The sequence below is a fragment of the Anguilla anguilla genome, chromosome 12 (genome assembly GCF_013347855.1).
Source record: "Anguilla anguilla isolate fAngAng1 chromosome 12, fAngAng1.pri, whole genome shotgun sequence".
Classification (NCBI taxonomy): domain Eukaryota; kingdom Metazoa; phylum Chordata; class Actinopteri; order Anguilliformes; family Anguillidae; genus Anguilla; species Anguilla anguilla.
In genome coordinates, this window is record NC_049212.1 from 19,997,231 (window position 1) to 20,012,372 (window position 15,142).

At 42.8% G+C, this 15,142-nt stretch overlaps 1 protein-coding gene across 4 annotated transcripts; it reads right to left on the bottom strand.

Annotated features, from left to right (window-relative positions):
* Positions 1 to 5,816: 5,816 nt before the first annotated feature.
* ccnl1a (cyclin L1a) lies at positions 5,817 to 14,718 on the bottom strand. Of its 4 annotated transcripts, XM_035385101.1 has the most exons (12): positions 14,394 to 14,571; positions 13,887 to 13,961; positions 13,259 to 13,368; positions 12,643 to 12,682; positions 10,764 to 10,884; positions 10,403 to 10,464; positions 7,815 to 7,914; positions 7,529 to 7,633; positions 7,302 to 7,443; positions 7,085 to 7,196; positions 6,894 to 6,992; positions 5,817 to 6,705 (listed from the first exon to the last, which is right to left on the bottom strand). In XM_035385101.1, the coding sequence occupies exons 3-12, from the start codon at positions 13,293 to 13,295 to the stop codon at positions 6,312 to 6,314; spliced, it is 1,212 nt and encodes a 403-aa protein (XP_035240992.1). In that variant the 5' UTR covers positions 13,296 to 13,368; positions 13,887 to 13,961; positions 14,394 to 14,571; the 3' UTR covers positions 5,817 to 6,311. The 4 variants fall into 4 exon arrangements, with proteins under 4 accessions (XP_035240992.1, XP_035240991.1, XP_035240993.1 ...); XM_035385100.1 differs by lacking the exon at positions 12,643 to 12,682 and having other exon boundaries at positions 14,394 to 14,715; XM_035385102.1 differs by lacking the exons at positions 13,887 to 13,961; positions 14,394 to 14,571 and having other exon boundaries at positions 12,526 to 12,682; positions 13,259 to 13,365.
* Between the last annotated feature and the right edge of the window lie 424 nt (positions 14,719 to 15,142).

The following is a 15,142-nucleotide window of genomic DNA, read 5'->3' on the forward strand; positions in this document are numbered from 1 at the left end:
TTGGTTGACCCATTATGTCTGGCATAAAGCAAATACAGCATTTCATAGTAAGAACATCATACCAACAGTCAAACATGTTGGTGGCAATGTGATGGTGTGGGGATGCTTTGCTACCTCAGGACATGGTTGACCTGACATTATTTAAAGAACCAGTCATCTGTCTGTGAGCTGAAGCGTAATTGGGTTATGCAGCAAGACAATGAGCGAAGGTGGGGTTCTTTCCGCTAACTGAACCCACCACCCACCACCTTCCCCCCAACTCAGGGTCATATCACATATTTTCCACCTCTTTAACCTGAGGGTACAAAGTGAAGTGGAAAGTTATAGCCAGGTTCATTCTTTGCTATTCAGTTAAAGGGTGAGAGAGAAACAGTGTGGCCTGGATCCTAGGTCATTTTACATCAGACACTCAGACTGTTGAAGTGTATGTAGCTTTCTGGAGAAAGCATTATGAAACCTCCCCTGACACAAGAGTACTCATCCCAGCCTGTGCTGAAGAAAGACACTCTTGCCTACTGGTACCTAATAGCTGGGGAACTGCACTAGATGCAGGTCAATCCTTCAGTATTTCTTTTCAATAAGAGAATAAGGGGAAGTGACCCTTGTGCAGTACCTGTTTGCCTTGGAAACATACTTGCGTACCATGGCAACTGGCCTACCTTCGGGGTGGTTAGTTTTTGCCATGGTTACTTGGCTTTGTAGCATGGCAACTTACCAACTTGAACATCTGGGTGTGGAATCTGTTCCTGTCCAAGGAAACTGCAGATGTTTTGAAACTCCTGATCCTGTTACGTCAATGCCCATGGGCTAGTATGATCACTCCTCTCTGCGTAGATCACCGCACTGAATCATTCTTCTCTGTATATATCACCACACTGGATCACCCTTCTCTATAGATCATTACACTCTGGATTACTTCTGTCTGTACAGATCACCATGCTCGGGATCAGCCTAATCAGATAACCACTGTGTATTTGAGATGAGAGGCTGGCTCTTGGTTTCTGTACGTGTGACAGTGTTGTCAGTAGGCACCAGGTTTCAGCATCCCAAGTACTTTGTGTTAAAGAATGTGTGGTGATATCATACAGAGGGCAGACTAGTGTGGATATTAAAACATCTTTTGGCAAGATATTTCATATGTAGCCTAAATATATATTGTTTATGTTTTATATCAAGTCAAATGACTTTGAAGATGGCTGATCCGAAGTGGGGAAATGGCTAACATCATCACCTAATTTTTGCCCAGAATGTAATCACGCTCCACAGTAGAGGATGGCATCATAAGCTTCTACTCTAAGTGAACAGAGCCATGGGAAAGTGCCAATAGGAGTAGTGGAGATGAGGAGAAGAAGGCCATAGGAACAGCTGGTGCTGAGTGCTGAGTATACACTGTATTTTTAATCTGGGTGATGGCAGTTCAGGGAGACTGTCTGAAAACCTTACTCTAAATGTTCCTAAACACGTCCCAGTTTCAGTGAGAAAACAAAGGGAAAAAACTTCAGCTGTCCCAGCCTGACTGACTGTAGGAGTGTGAAAGTGAGAGGCATGGAATGAAGAGAAATGTTTCCTCCCATCCTGCACTGTGGCCTCTGTTCTATTACTGAATCTCCCAGAAACCAACACAATCAGGGATGCCAATGAATAGCCCCAAGATACTTTACTCTCAAAGAGGTCATCTGTGAGCGTGCCATGCCCTGAAGGACCAAAACAAAATCAATAAATAAGAAACGCTCAGGAAAAAAAAGCTTGGCTTAAACTGGCTATGCTGCTCTGGTTTGTCTTTCTTCGCTTCCTCCCCTCTTTTAACACACGTTTAAGTATGATGAGTGGAATGTGCGCGTGTCACAGGGGAAGTCTTTCATGACTGTGCCGAGGATCGTGCCTATAAACGAGCCCCTCCTAGCACGGGGTGAGCCTTTTAGCCCAGTGCTCCTGTTTGTGATTTATGCGCATTCCGAGATTCCGCCACCTCCCCCTACGCCTTCCCACACCCACAATCGCCGTCGCCAAGGCGACAGGAAACACGCGGAGGGCTCTCCGTGGGGATGGCGTGAGCACAGGGAAGGTGTTGCCGCAACAGGAAGTGACTGCGAAACCTCAGCCCATCATTTCCGAGCATACTAATGTGAAAACGTGTCATGAGGCTAGGAGCTCATATGTCCTTTTGTAAATCCACCCGAGCTTAAATGTTCTCTTGTCAAACCACATTTTTTTTGTGGGAGTTTCAAAACAAGAGCTTTATAAAGAGCTGACATAGCAGTAGATGTCCACTCGTACTCATGTGCTTGCTACATTTTTCTTTCTAAATGTTTTGTGTTGATGCTGTGTGAAAGCCTTCTAGCTACATGACCTACAAGTCCACAGTGACAAAAAGACCTCTGTTTTTGGCACAACAGATGCTGACTTTAGTGGGTTACCAAATTAGCCTTGCTACATATATTATTCATTTTTGGTAACACCAGTTCACCAAGAATCGCTGAAGGCACTGGGTAAATTCTTTAGTATATTAATAGGATTAAGTTCCACATATGTTCACACTGAACAATGCTGTGCAGCTCATAGATTCCTTTTGTGTCTGTGAAGCAGCTTATCCAGCTGTCCTGGAATACCAGAGATGTGGAATCAAGCTGACTTGGCAGCTCAGTGTTAGGACTCACTTGTATTTATAAATGCTCTGTGAGTCACCCTGGAGGAGGACACGAGCCCAGTGATTTATGAATAAATAATATCGGCAATATGAAAATCTCCCAGTGGAATGTTTGACCTCGTGTTGAGGCATGATCTAAAGTGAATTAATGAGCTGCATGATCTGCAACGATTTTATAAGCTACATTGTTGCCTCAAATGAACAACCGAGTGGATAGGTGCTCTCAAATAATCTGTAAGAGTGAATTCTTTTTTTAATGTATGACCTAATGAAAAAAAAAAAAATACAACCCAACTTCTCTGGGCATGATAATTAATTCCATGACACTCCAAGGTATGCCCTTCTACCATCTGTTACTGACTGAGGTGTCTACGTGAGACCGGGAGTCTGGTAGACATGCTGGATGGGGCCCCAGTGTTGTCAGGGTGGGTGCTTATGAAATTGTGTGGTTTCCATGGCAGAGACAGGACAGTGTCAACAGTGCAACAAGGATGAGGACATTGCATTATATAACAGCAGAAGGGTCTCATTGAAATCATAGTGTATACACAGCCTTACCCCAAGCACTGACCATTAATCAGCAATTACTTGTGTGGCAGATTTGTTTGGTCAGTATTATGGTATGGAAGAAAGGGATCTGTCAAAGTTTGTGTAAAACTGATGGTGAAACAATCCTCTGCCTAAGAACATTTATTTTTATCCTGTGCCAATCTTTACGCCATACTTTTCTTTTCAATCTTTTTTTGTTTGCCATTTTTCTCCCATTTTCTCCCCAATTTAGTTATACCAATTCCCTGTGTGCATCACGGTCCTGGTAGATGCGCTATCCTTCTGTTGGTCTGGGGAGGGTGTAGACTACCACATGCCTCCTCCAATACATGTGGAGTCGCCAGACACTTCTTTTCACCTGACAGTGAGGAGTTTCACTGGGAGAGTGTAACGGGTGCGGAGGTTCACGCTATCTACCCCAGATCTCCTCCCTGCTGAACAGGCACCCCAACCAACCAGTAGGAGTCACTTTAGTTTATTGCTGTTTATTTATCTACATAGATATCCCTTCAACAAGGTTGAACCTGTGTACAATTACTATTGTTATCATACCAACATCATAGTTGGTTTATTCACATCTGAGAACCTTTCACATGCTGTGAACTAATCATATGGCTAATGTGTTACTCTTTATCATTCAAGGGCAAACCAGCGGGGATAGTTCCAAATCCACAACCCGGGTGCAGTGACCTTGCCCGCTGTCTACAGGACTGTATGAGCAAGTGGTAGGGATCTAGATGGGTTGTTTAAGAGGCAAGTTGTCCTGGTTCAGAAAAAAGAGTGATGTATCATGCCTTGTGTTATGGTGCCCTCTGCTGTCAAGTATTTCTTAATATTCAGAGCTGTTGAACTGCAAGTTCTGTCAAATGCCTTTCCATTAAAATATCTATTGGAAATGTTCTGTTTAAGTGTCAATTACGCACGTATTCTTTTAATCGATGTTTAAATGATTAATAACCAAAATAAATACTCACTGAGCTCCGTCGCTTGTAAATATGAACCATCAGCTGTTGGTACTAAAGTAAACCAAATTTGTGAGACATTATCATCACCTGCTAAATGATTATATTGGATTCAGCTGTCGCTGATTTACACATAACAAACTGTTTAAAAACGGAATTGCATCTGCACCGGAATTTCAGGATAATTCAAAGAAGGCAACTATTTAACCAGTTCCTGTAACATTTCACACAGCTAGCTCCTCGCCTCAGCGCTTCATAAAATTGTTCAGTATTGCAGCAAATCAAGATCCTCCAAGGTTAAAAAAGTGCTCCTGTCATTGAATGTTTGGTTCTTTCTTCCCAAATGGTGACATTTTTGTGTTTCTGTAATACTGTATTAATGTGGACTTTCTGTGGTTAGGTTGAGCGTTATCAGTCTGCTGCTACGATTTTGCAGTGGCCATTTGCCGCCGCTGTGGGTTTCAGATTAAAGCTTTGAAGACACTATTTCAGTCATTTGTCCATTCAAGATGTAAAGTGGATGGAGACCAGAGGTGGACAGTCCAGCGGTCAGAAAGTAAAAGCCCTCCCATGCATTTCTTCCTCCCATGAACTCTGCCAGCTGATTTCACTAAATCAGTGGTGTCAAACTCGTTGCCATGGAGGGCCGTGTGTATGCAGGTTTTCATTCCAGCCTCAGATCTTGATTATATAATTAGTTAAATTATTTGCTGAATTAGGGATGCAGGTTTGTGCACAATGGTGACCCGACGTCTATGGTGACCCGCATTGTCTAAATAAAAATTTTCTTATATTCTGTGCTTCAATGCAGTTAAACGCATATGGCTGAATGAGTAATTGGACTCAATTAAGGCAGCATTAATTGGTTGGAATGAAAACCTGCATACACACGGCCCTCCATGGCAACGAGTTTGACACCACTGCACTAAATAGTCCTACCTCCTGGCTGAGGAATTGTGCCAATTGGCAAATCCAGGTGATTGGAACAAAATACTGGGGAGGACATTTACTTTCTGAACCTGGACTTTCCACCTCTGATGAAAGACAAACCCGCTTTTACAAAATGGCTTGAATCTTCATTATTCAATGATTGATCAATTTGCCCTTGTCTCTACACGGGGATAACCAAAAGAATGCAGTCAATATAATACATTATGGGCTGTATTCCCCATATATTATACAGGGAATACAGGCCATATTTTATCACAGCAGGAGCCATTTTCAACTTTACTGTGAAATTATGTTCCCGTGAATTCAGAAACCTTCAGTTTCAATTTCTTCACAATGAAACGCTCACCTATTAAGAGGATTCAATGTGTTTTTATCCACGGGTGTGTGGTTTACCCAAGAAATTTTGTTTTCCAGTGTGCTAAACAAAATTCTTTCCAATATCAGAAATCTACAGGTCCACACTGCAGCACTGAATACCTCAGAAAACACGCGTAACCTCCGCTAAGGTTTCGTAAATCTTTGTGAGCCCAAATGTCTCCAGTGCTGCTATCGAGGTTTATGAATGTTATCTTAGCAAGGTACTTTAAACCTGAGTTCACTCAAGCGAACCTTGGGAATCCGTTTAGGTGCAGGGCTGAAAGGTTGCAGTTTACAGCTCATCTCTGCTGAATTGGTCATTTAGTTAAGACAACTGAAAAACAGGCCAGTGGTTTGTACCGAGTCTTTTATTGAGTAAAAATCAGACGAACACGTGCAGACTAAAAACCAGTGTAACAAATTCACCACGATTCTAACAAAAGAGGTCTGAAATTAAGTGTCTGCAGCCAGCTGTAAAAAAATAAGGTCTATATCTAGAGAAACCCCTTTTTTCCTTATATCTGTACAGCACACAACTTTTGTATACATCTGTCCAAAAAAGTAAAACATACATATCCAGGTGTTCATCTTTCTTTGAACTGTGCAAAATCTAGATCTTTCCTGAATTATTTTTTTTCCCCATAAATGTTGCTTTTATAAATCAAAGCGTTCTTTGTAATACACTGGCATAAGCCATCTTTTACACTGTAAATATGTTGTTTCAAGTCCATAGCTTTACATAAACTGAGGGTTTGCAAATTAAAAACAAAAAAAAAAACAAAGGAGAAAGTAGAGCACAGAAACACGGGGGGTGGGAGTCTGAAGCCAGCGCTCTGGACAGCGTCTCAGCGCCGGTGGCGGCCGTGGCTGGAGTGACTGCTGCTGTGGTGCTTGCTCTTGTGGGCGCGGTCGTAGGAGCGGGACCGTTCCCGCCGGTCCCGGTGATGCCCGCCGCCGCCGGCGCGCTCGTGTTTGTGCTTCTTGGCAGCGGCGGCGTCGGAGCTGCGGTCGCGGTCCCTGGGCTTGCTGGTGGACCGCGAGCGGCTGCGGGACTTCTTCCTCTTGTGGGCGTGGCGGCCCTGCAGCTTGAGCTCGTCCGCCCGGTGCTTGGGTTTCAGGTGCGGCAGCAGCGGCGACGGCCCGTGGTTCTGGTGTCTCCGCGGCGACGGGCTGCGGCTGTGGGATCGACTGCGGGAGCGCGAACTGTAGGTTCCAGAGCGGCTCCGCCGGTTGTTGTAACTTCAGACAGAGGGGACACAGTCAGACATGAGCTGAGAGAAACCACAACCATTCTAGCTGACAAGCTTGGTCCCCGGGGCCTGCTCTAAGACGTATCCAACACAAGCCCTATTTCTATCCATTGACCCCCACCTGGAAGCATTCCCTTGTATGTGTGTGTGTGTAGGGAGAAAAGGACAAGTACTTACTGTCTGCGAGGGGAGCGGGACCGTGACCGCGATCTCGTTCTTGACCGTGATGGACTCACACTCCTGCTGTTCCGGGTCAGCTTGTTATCTTTCCTGAGGCTGGGAGGAGGACACACAACACCGACTGTTAGCCCAAGAATCCGAGTCTAAGCTAAACTGGAGGGCTCCTGGGAGGGGGCGCTGAGACTCACCCATTGTGGGGGCTTTTGGAGCTCTGCGGCCGGTCATCCGGCTCCTTCTTCACCACCTTCTGCGTCTGGGGGTTGGGAGATTTCTCATCCACCTTCGACTCTCTTGGAGATGCTGAAAAAAAGCAAGAACGGCATCATTAGCCATCGCTGCGCTGGACGCAATGGGAGGGACTTCATCTGGCAATGGGTGGGGTGGGGGGGGAAGAGTGCCACTTACATGGTTTGGAGCCGGGCGAAAAGCCGCCGGGGTTGGAGAGTGCAGGGGTGCCATCGGGGTTCAGCCCTTTGGCCTTCAGCTTCGCCTCCTGCAGGGCCATTTTCCTCTTCTCCACCTCCTTCTCCAGGAAGTCGTAATTTGGCTGAAGAAGGAGATCACCTTTAACAACCCACACCGTTTACCTGAGGACCCAGGGGCCGGCTGCAGAGGGCGGAGTGAGGACTCACCTTCTTCCGGGCGTACAACCGCAGGGTGGTGATGCAGATCTCCTTGATCTCGTCCTCAGTGGCTCCAAACAGTAGATACCAGTGTGGTCTTGAGGGTAGGGGCATCTGGTGGTCAGACAAGGAGGATTTGAGAACCAGATGGACTGAACAAGACCGAAGGAAAGAAGCAGCAAGGCAAACAATAGTACAAGAGAAGGGAGTGGGAGATGGAGAGGTAGAGGACATTATTACGAGTCATTTGGTCAGATCAGACGAGGAAATAAAGGGGGAGGACAGAGATACCCACTTGAAGAGCTCGAGCAGCAAGGTAAATGCAGGCACACGCGATGGTCTCCACTTGAAATCTCACAAACACGTTTGTCCTCAGGCTGTCGTTCATGTAATTCCTAAAACACAAAACCGTAGAACAACAATGCAGCATATCCTACACCGTTATTTTGAGAGGATCAACTTAATGCATTTCAACTCATATGGAGACTCAATTTAGCTTTGTCCTTTTCTTCCTTAAAGTGTGTCCATGGTGACAGCGAGACATTCACCACAAATGAAAGCTCCAACCAAAAAATAAAAAAATAAAAAGGGGGGGTGTCATGGAAATTCTGATGCATGCAGCACAAACTTCACCTAGTGCAAGATAATGGTTCACCAATTTCCTTTTTTTTTTAATTTTTTTAAAGCAAACAAAGGAAAAAAAAAGCAACTGCCACAAAAGCATTCCATACTCTCTCAGTGCACAAGGTGTGCTGTACTGGGGGAGGGTGTGGCAGCGGGTATGAATGTCTAGTATGACGAAGTATAGATTACTGAAATGCTTCTAGTGATTTGTACAGCATGTTCCTGAACAGGTTGCTCCTGGTCCAATTGCAGGACAATGACAACACCCTTACCAGTGTCATAACTGGTGAAAACAAACAGCAGCCTGACATGGTGGCAATGGGTAGGTAATTTTATACACAGAGGACAATTAGTGAGTTGTCAAGACAAAACAAGCCAAACGATTTAAGGATTTAAAGGAAGTCAAGTGAACAAAAATGGACGTGACCCTGCTGTCCACCCCAAGCCCAGACGTGTATATAACTAAACAGCAAATCATGCCCTCAGCCAACCTACGCGGTGAAGCTACTGGAATAAAGCTGTCCAGCATGTTTCTGCTGCGTGTGAGAAAACATTGGACCTTTCCACAGAAACCAATACAGAATATGGCAAAATACAACTATTAATTATATTCCTCAACTTGATTTTATCAGTGTTATATTTCTTATGAAGTTGAGTTTTTGGGACACTTCAGTTATTTTGATCCTGCATAGCTTATAGTCAGCAAGAAATGTGGCAAAGCTGCAGGAGCGGGTTCCACTATTGATTCTTATGTTATCATACAACAGCTATGAAATAAATCTATGAACGCCATTATATCAGTTGTAGCCAGGCCATTCTGTGTAGATATTCAGCAACTACCAAGCTGGTTAGGAGATTATTTGGTTTATCAATTCCCAGGGCTACGTGGTTAAAGCCTACAGTTCCATGTTTTTAATAAGCTAGTGAGGAACTTAATTGTATTTGACATTCTATGTTGCCAACTTGCTAATCAATATAATTAGCAAACTTGTTAACTAGGAGATTCACAAATAATCAGCAAGTAGCAAAAAATGAACTTAACACATTTACATTTGATAGCTATCCAGAAGGCCAATTCATGTAGAAAGGAAGCTTGTTAATGAGTCATTTTGCAAACAAACCCCTCTAACTTTAATAATGTCTAGTACCCAAGCATTAACTGTATAACGAGAGTTCCCCCCCCCCCCTTTTTTTAATTTGGCTGTCCAAGTATCTTGGTTTAAATAGGCAACAAAAGCTTTTGCCCTCATCCCATGCAGTAAAAGGCTGCTACCAGTCTGATCCTGTACTTCAGCTCCTCACCCTTCAGTGAGTGTGTGCGTGCACGTGTATTCTGTACCCCCCCTCCCCCAAACAAGCTCTGCAGACACACCCTCATGGTATATCCCCTTCGGGGTCAGATGTAGGAGAAACTGCAAATGAAGACGGAAAGCTAGAAAAACGCCTGTCGCTTGCTCAAAAAAAAAATTATGAGCTTTAACGTTTCGCATTTAGGTTCAAGTATGAATTTTAAAAATGGCAAACGAGTAAACTAATCGACAGAGCTAGCGAACGCAGAAGATGACAGAACAGGTCCTTGGTGACAAAGCCTGCGCTGGAAGAGGCCTGAAAGACAGCTCTGGAGACCATGTCAGTTTAAGATAGCAGGCAACAACAATAAATCATGAAACATTTCATCTATTTAAAAAACTATGCTGAAATAAAAAGGAAACTAATATTTACTGCTTAAGATGCATTTACGTAATGAAAAATATAGCAGAGAGCAGTTTTAAAATCTACAGAACTACAAAAAAGGTAACATTTACACCTGGAAGCCAAAAAAAAAACAAAAACAAAAAATACAAATCCTTTCGACACCCCAAGAAAACAAGGTGATGCTGCCAGATGGAATAGGACACCTTCAGTGATTCTCGGCAGAGAGCTCTCACTGGATTGGCTGTCTCGAGAAGGGCAGCCAATGGGGGGAGATCCCTGAGGTCATGTGGTTGGAGGAGCAGAGTTCAGAGGTTCTTTATGACACTTACCATCATGGACTACCCTTTAATCAAAGAGTAGAAAGAAAGGACAAAGTTAAACTGAGTTCCCCGTTCACATTCATAAATGAAAAAAAGTCTCAAGCCATGAAAACACAAGACAAAGAAGTTTGAATAAGAAATTCCAGAGAAGTAGAACAGAAACATTACAGAATGCTGAAGCAAACAATTTGGCTGGTTAATTAGGGACATGACATCACATACGAGTGACCAGGCAGCCACTTACCATGCTGTCTGGATCAGCGTCTGGTTTTCACATTCAAGGACTTGTAGATACATGACAATAATCTGTAATAGACATGACAAATTATGTACCTAGAGAGATAGCCAACTCTGGTGAGTTCTGAAGTGAAACTTTGCTAACCATAATAGCATGGCAGCCTGAAATGGACTAATCTACACTCAAGACAACACTAGACACCAACAGGAAACAGGTGTGCTCTCTGCAAAGTCTACATGGTGGCACTGCACCAATGATATAGCTTTGCGAAGCATGCAGTGTTCTGTGTGGGGCCTGGGAGTCAGAATGGAGCCACATGCAGCAGCGGTGTGCATGCGGAGTGTGCCGCCTGCGGTGTGGTGCTCACCTTGTGCGGATGCTTGACGTGAACGCAGAATCCCAGCTCCTTCAGTACACGCCGCTCCGCTTTAATAACCTGGTTTTTGGTGTTAATGTAGTTCTGATCAAGAATCAACGGACTTGGGCTCCTGATTTGCAAAAGAATAAAAAATAAATGTCTCCCAGGCAAAAAAAGAAAACAAAACTAAAACAAACAAAAAAAAAACCTTTAAAAAAAAAAACCCAAAAAACTGGCCACTTCTTCAGTTCAGTTTTCCCTTTCAACCAACTAAAGGCAACAGATTCTAATTTTTTTTTTTCTTTTTTAACTCCTGTACCTGCAATAGAAGCTTTTGAATACCACTGCTCAGAAGAAACTAAAACAACCAATGTGCACCCTCTCTGACCATGCACCACAGCTTTAACAGAAAGTCAAGTTCCACACAAACCAAACGGCAACTTTACACCATTTATGCCATGGATAACAAATCTGCATACATTTAGTGCCAATGGTTCTCACCCATCTGAGACAAAACCCCACCCCCTTCCATTCATCATTTCAATGAATATCCTAAATTATGGAACCAAATTTTGAGTTTACACACCTCCACATGCCAATTCCAAATGATTTCTATTCAAACAACCATCAACCACAAACGACATTTAGCTCTTCCCAAAGCCCCACATTCAACACAAATCGTTGTCACATGCTTGCCATCTGGATTTAGGCTATAATTCACATCAAAAGTTGCAGATGCTGCATATTCTTCATCTCAATTCAACCTGGTTTCTTGTGTATTTTCAGTTCAACATTTACAGCTCATCTAAAACACATACCTTGAGAACAGCTTCACTGTTTTTCTCTCGGGTCACATGACAGACATGGTAAAAATAAACCATGCTCCTGCCAATACAGTTCAGACCATAACTAAAAGCAGGATCATATCAGGGTCATCACCTATAGCAAAAATACAATAAATCTGAGCTTCTGGACAGTACCAGATTGTACTAAATCACTAGTGAAAAGCTAAGTGCATCGCGGTTGACTATAAATGCCAAAATAATACTACCACTACCTGTCCTCATTAATCAAATATGTAAACATACTCATTTGCAGAGATCAAGTTGAACTTCTACAGTAGATCAATGGAGCCTTTAGTGTCATTTCTTTTTTTTTTTACAGACATAAGGTCAACAATCCTATTACTACAATGGCACCAACACATAAATGGGTTTACACAAGCATGTATAAAAGTGGCATACAAAATTAATGTAGCCAAAACTAAAACTATAACTGTATAAAGATTGCTAACCGTATAATTTCAGATCACTAAATACACAAGCTCTGACAACCATTAAGATCATCCACGATTACCGAACTAAATTGGACTACAATGAAAACGCATTCTACAAACATATAAAATAAAGCATAAGCAATTTTTGAAAAATTCCCCTAGGCAAAGACTGCTAAATTTAAGAGTGAAATCCAATGACAACCTGTTAGCCACTTGTTGCAAATGATGATTTCCAACAATTTCTCAGTGTTATCAAGTACTGGATAGAACCAAGAACCTGTTCTAGTGTACATCAGTGATGTGGGGACTTATTATTCACACATTTAAATCCTACATACAAGGTGTAAGTGATGTTTCTGTGAAAGCTGTGGCATGCAATTTAGACTCACTGCTGTCACATTAAATTGTTTTCTTTTTTTAAGTTTACCAGCAGTACACACAAAAGCTTAGACTGAGGTACAGGAGTTTCCAAGATGCCTCGAACCAGCGGCCAACCTGTCGTCCCCGATCCCAGTGACCCGCTCTCAGACCACTGGCTTCTCCCGGGGGAGGAAGGGGGGAATGCGACACTTCGCTCACTGTTGCCATGCCGACAGCTTCATCTCTACGTACCATTCCACATCACCCAGGGTTTGGTAAATGTAGCTGGTCGCTGTTAGTTGGTTGCAAGGGAAAAAAGAACTCAAGTTAATACCATGGCTCTGTTTCAATACTGAACAGATTCCTCCAATACAAAAAGACAAAGGAAATCTAAACCCTTGTCTTAGTCCTCCTGATCACAGATTGAAGCTGCTGTATCTAGAATCTGAAGATACAATTTCTAAACAGATAAACTGCATTTATAATTTTAACTAATTAAATAAAGCATAACAATTAATGTTGAGACAAGAACTTGACCTAAAAGGACAAGTCACTACAATTACCCTTAAAATCACAATTGATGAAAACTGAAAAGTTAAGATGGATTTGAACATTCATGAAACAAAAACAAGTAATTCAAATGAAAGCAAAGTTTCCAAGTAATGAGAACACTTCACTACTTACACATTTTAGTTTATGGTAAACAGGATAATGGAATTAACATCAGCAATAAGGTTTCAACAGAACAGTTCTCTAGACCATAACAAAGGAAGGAAGCTGCTGGGGTGGTGGCACAACAAGTTGAGGAAAAACACATTGAACTTTTGGTGTAAAACATCGGAAGTCGAAACTAGAATGAGATGCTTACCTTTTTCCTCGTAACTGTCGCAAGTGATGGAAAACATTGATCACATCCCTTATTCGTCGGGGCGCTTCCTCGATCTTGGAGGCCAAATTCACGCAGGCCATAGCAACAATCTGGGGAAACAATACAGATTTTCGGTAATACACGGTTCTAAAAAGGCGGAGCTGTCTAAAAAAGACCAGGGTAAAATACAACATAAATGTATTCGTCCACTTAAAGTTGCTAGCCATTTCAGTCCTTTATTGCGAACTCGTTCGACAACTGCCTTTGTTCGCAGGGAGTGACGTCGTAAGATTCGCAGCTAAGGGCACTCGCTTTCTGGCTGACGCAAACTGTAGGACTGGTTACTTAACTACCGGCAAGCACTGACAATAAATCCATGAGATTTTTAAGTGAACCAATCTGCATTACGTTTGGTTTGTTAGTGGCGTTAGATTTACTGTTATTTACATCGATTTCAAACACTTAAATCGATGCGCAATTGTACATATAGCTTAGCAGTGAGCAGGCCTTTCCTAACGTTACCTTGCTGACCGAGCTCACAAGCAGCTCACGTTAGTCACAACATGGCTGCCAGTAAGAGCGTTGTAATTACGTTAACTCCCGACAACGCAACTGACAGTGCACTTACCTCGAAGCTGTGTTTGACGAAAGACTTCGAGTAGAAAAATCGATGAAACAGGACTTGCCCAGTAGCCATAGCCACCTACAAAAGTAAAGAGAAATTACTGAAATATGACATTGTAGTCTATTCACTGAAGGCGCCCTCAATTTTGTGTCCGCCATTTTGTTTTTGTCATTACTCATTCTCAATAACAAGCCGACTGAAAACTCAAATATCGCGAACGAAGTAAAAAAAAAACAACAATAAGATAAGACTCACGTGTTAAACGTTGCTACGTGATTTAAAAATTGCTAACGTTTCACAAATTCCCAATAGCATGCTTATGCTAACTATGCCATGTTCGCTACGGTTAGCCGAGTGTATTTTTAGCGGATATGACCCGAGAAAAAATTATGAGGTACACAGCAGATGTGGGAACTTCTGACTGACAAGTGTTCTTAAACGATTGGTTTTTATGGTCTCGTTTATAGAATGATTTATTTCGAATGAGCATATTCCGCAACACACACATACCTGTGGCAACCGTAGAAGAATGCCGGCAGACTGGATTAGTTCGCAGCCTAGAATGCGTAGGTCCGTTTCGGAGTGGAGGTCGAGGCCATCGAGCATAGACGGTGTGGGCGAGAGCCTTTCTTCAGGTATAAGCGAGTTGTCAATTGTGAGATAAACCTCCGAATACACCCTATCGCCGATTAGTATCCCCTCATTGCTTGTGGATGTGTTAACGATAGGAGCAGTCGAGAAAGCACCAGTGGCCATCTTTTCCTCAATCGAAACCAGACCACACGACACACAAGCAGCCAGCCTGGAAGAGATGAGGAAGAGACGGTACGTCTATGACGTAAGTACGCTGCCAAACCACCAGCTAGTGTATCGCTGGAGGACTGTATTCATCCGCGTTCCGTTCGCGCACTAAAAACAGAACAGAATATAAGCGTGCCATTACGTTTATTTTCACATCATTTTTTTAAAGAGTAGTGGAAATTTGTGACATGTCTTGTTTATGAACTTGAAATCATATATACTCTTGCTTCGTAATCGAATTAAATAAATTGTGATAACGTACTATCTCGATTTCATTTCACAAAGTTTGTTTATGTATGTGTTCGGATTAGTCTTTGACCAAAAGCGCCTACCAAATAACTCATTTGTAAATTTTAGTTTATTGAGACTTTGGCGGTGGAAGTTCCCGTGACGTCGTTTCCAGGAAAACATCACCTCTTCTCCATTAAGTTTTGAACATATCATTCCGCGAATATCGC

Excerpts from the sequence above, each read along its gene's own strand:
- ccnl1a (XM_035385100.1), bottom strand. The coding sequence starts at position 14,639 with ATGGCCACTGGTGCTTTCTCGACTGCTCCTATCGTTAACACATCCACA. Across the intron at positions 13,369-13,886 it reads TCGTCAAACACAGCTTCGAG|ATTGTTGCTATGGCCTGCGT; the intron begins GTAAGTGCACTG and ends TTGTTTCCCCAG. Across the intron at positions 10,465-10,763 it reads ACGTCAAGCATCCGCACAAG|ATTATTGTCATGTATCTACA; the intron begins GTGAGCACCACA and ends TGTCTATTACAG.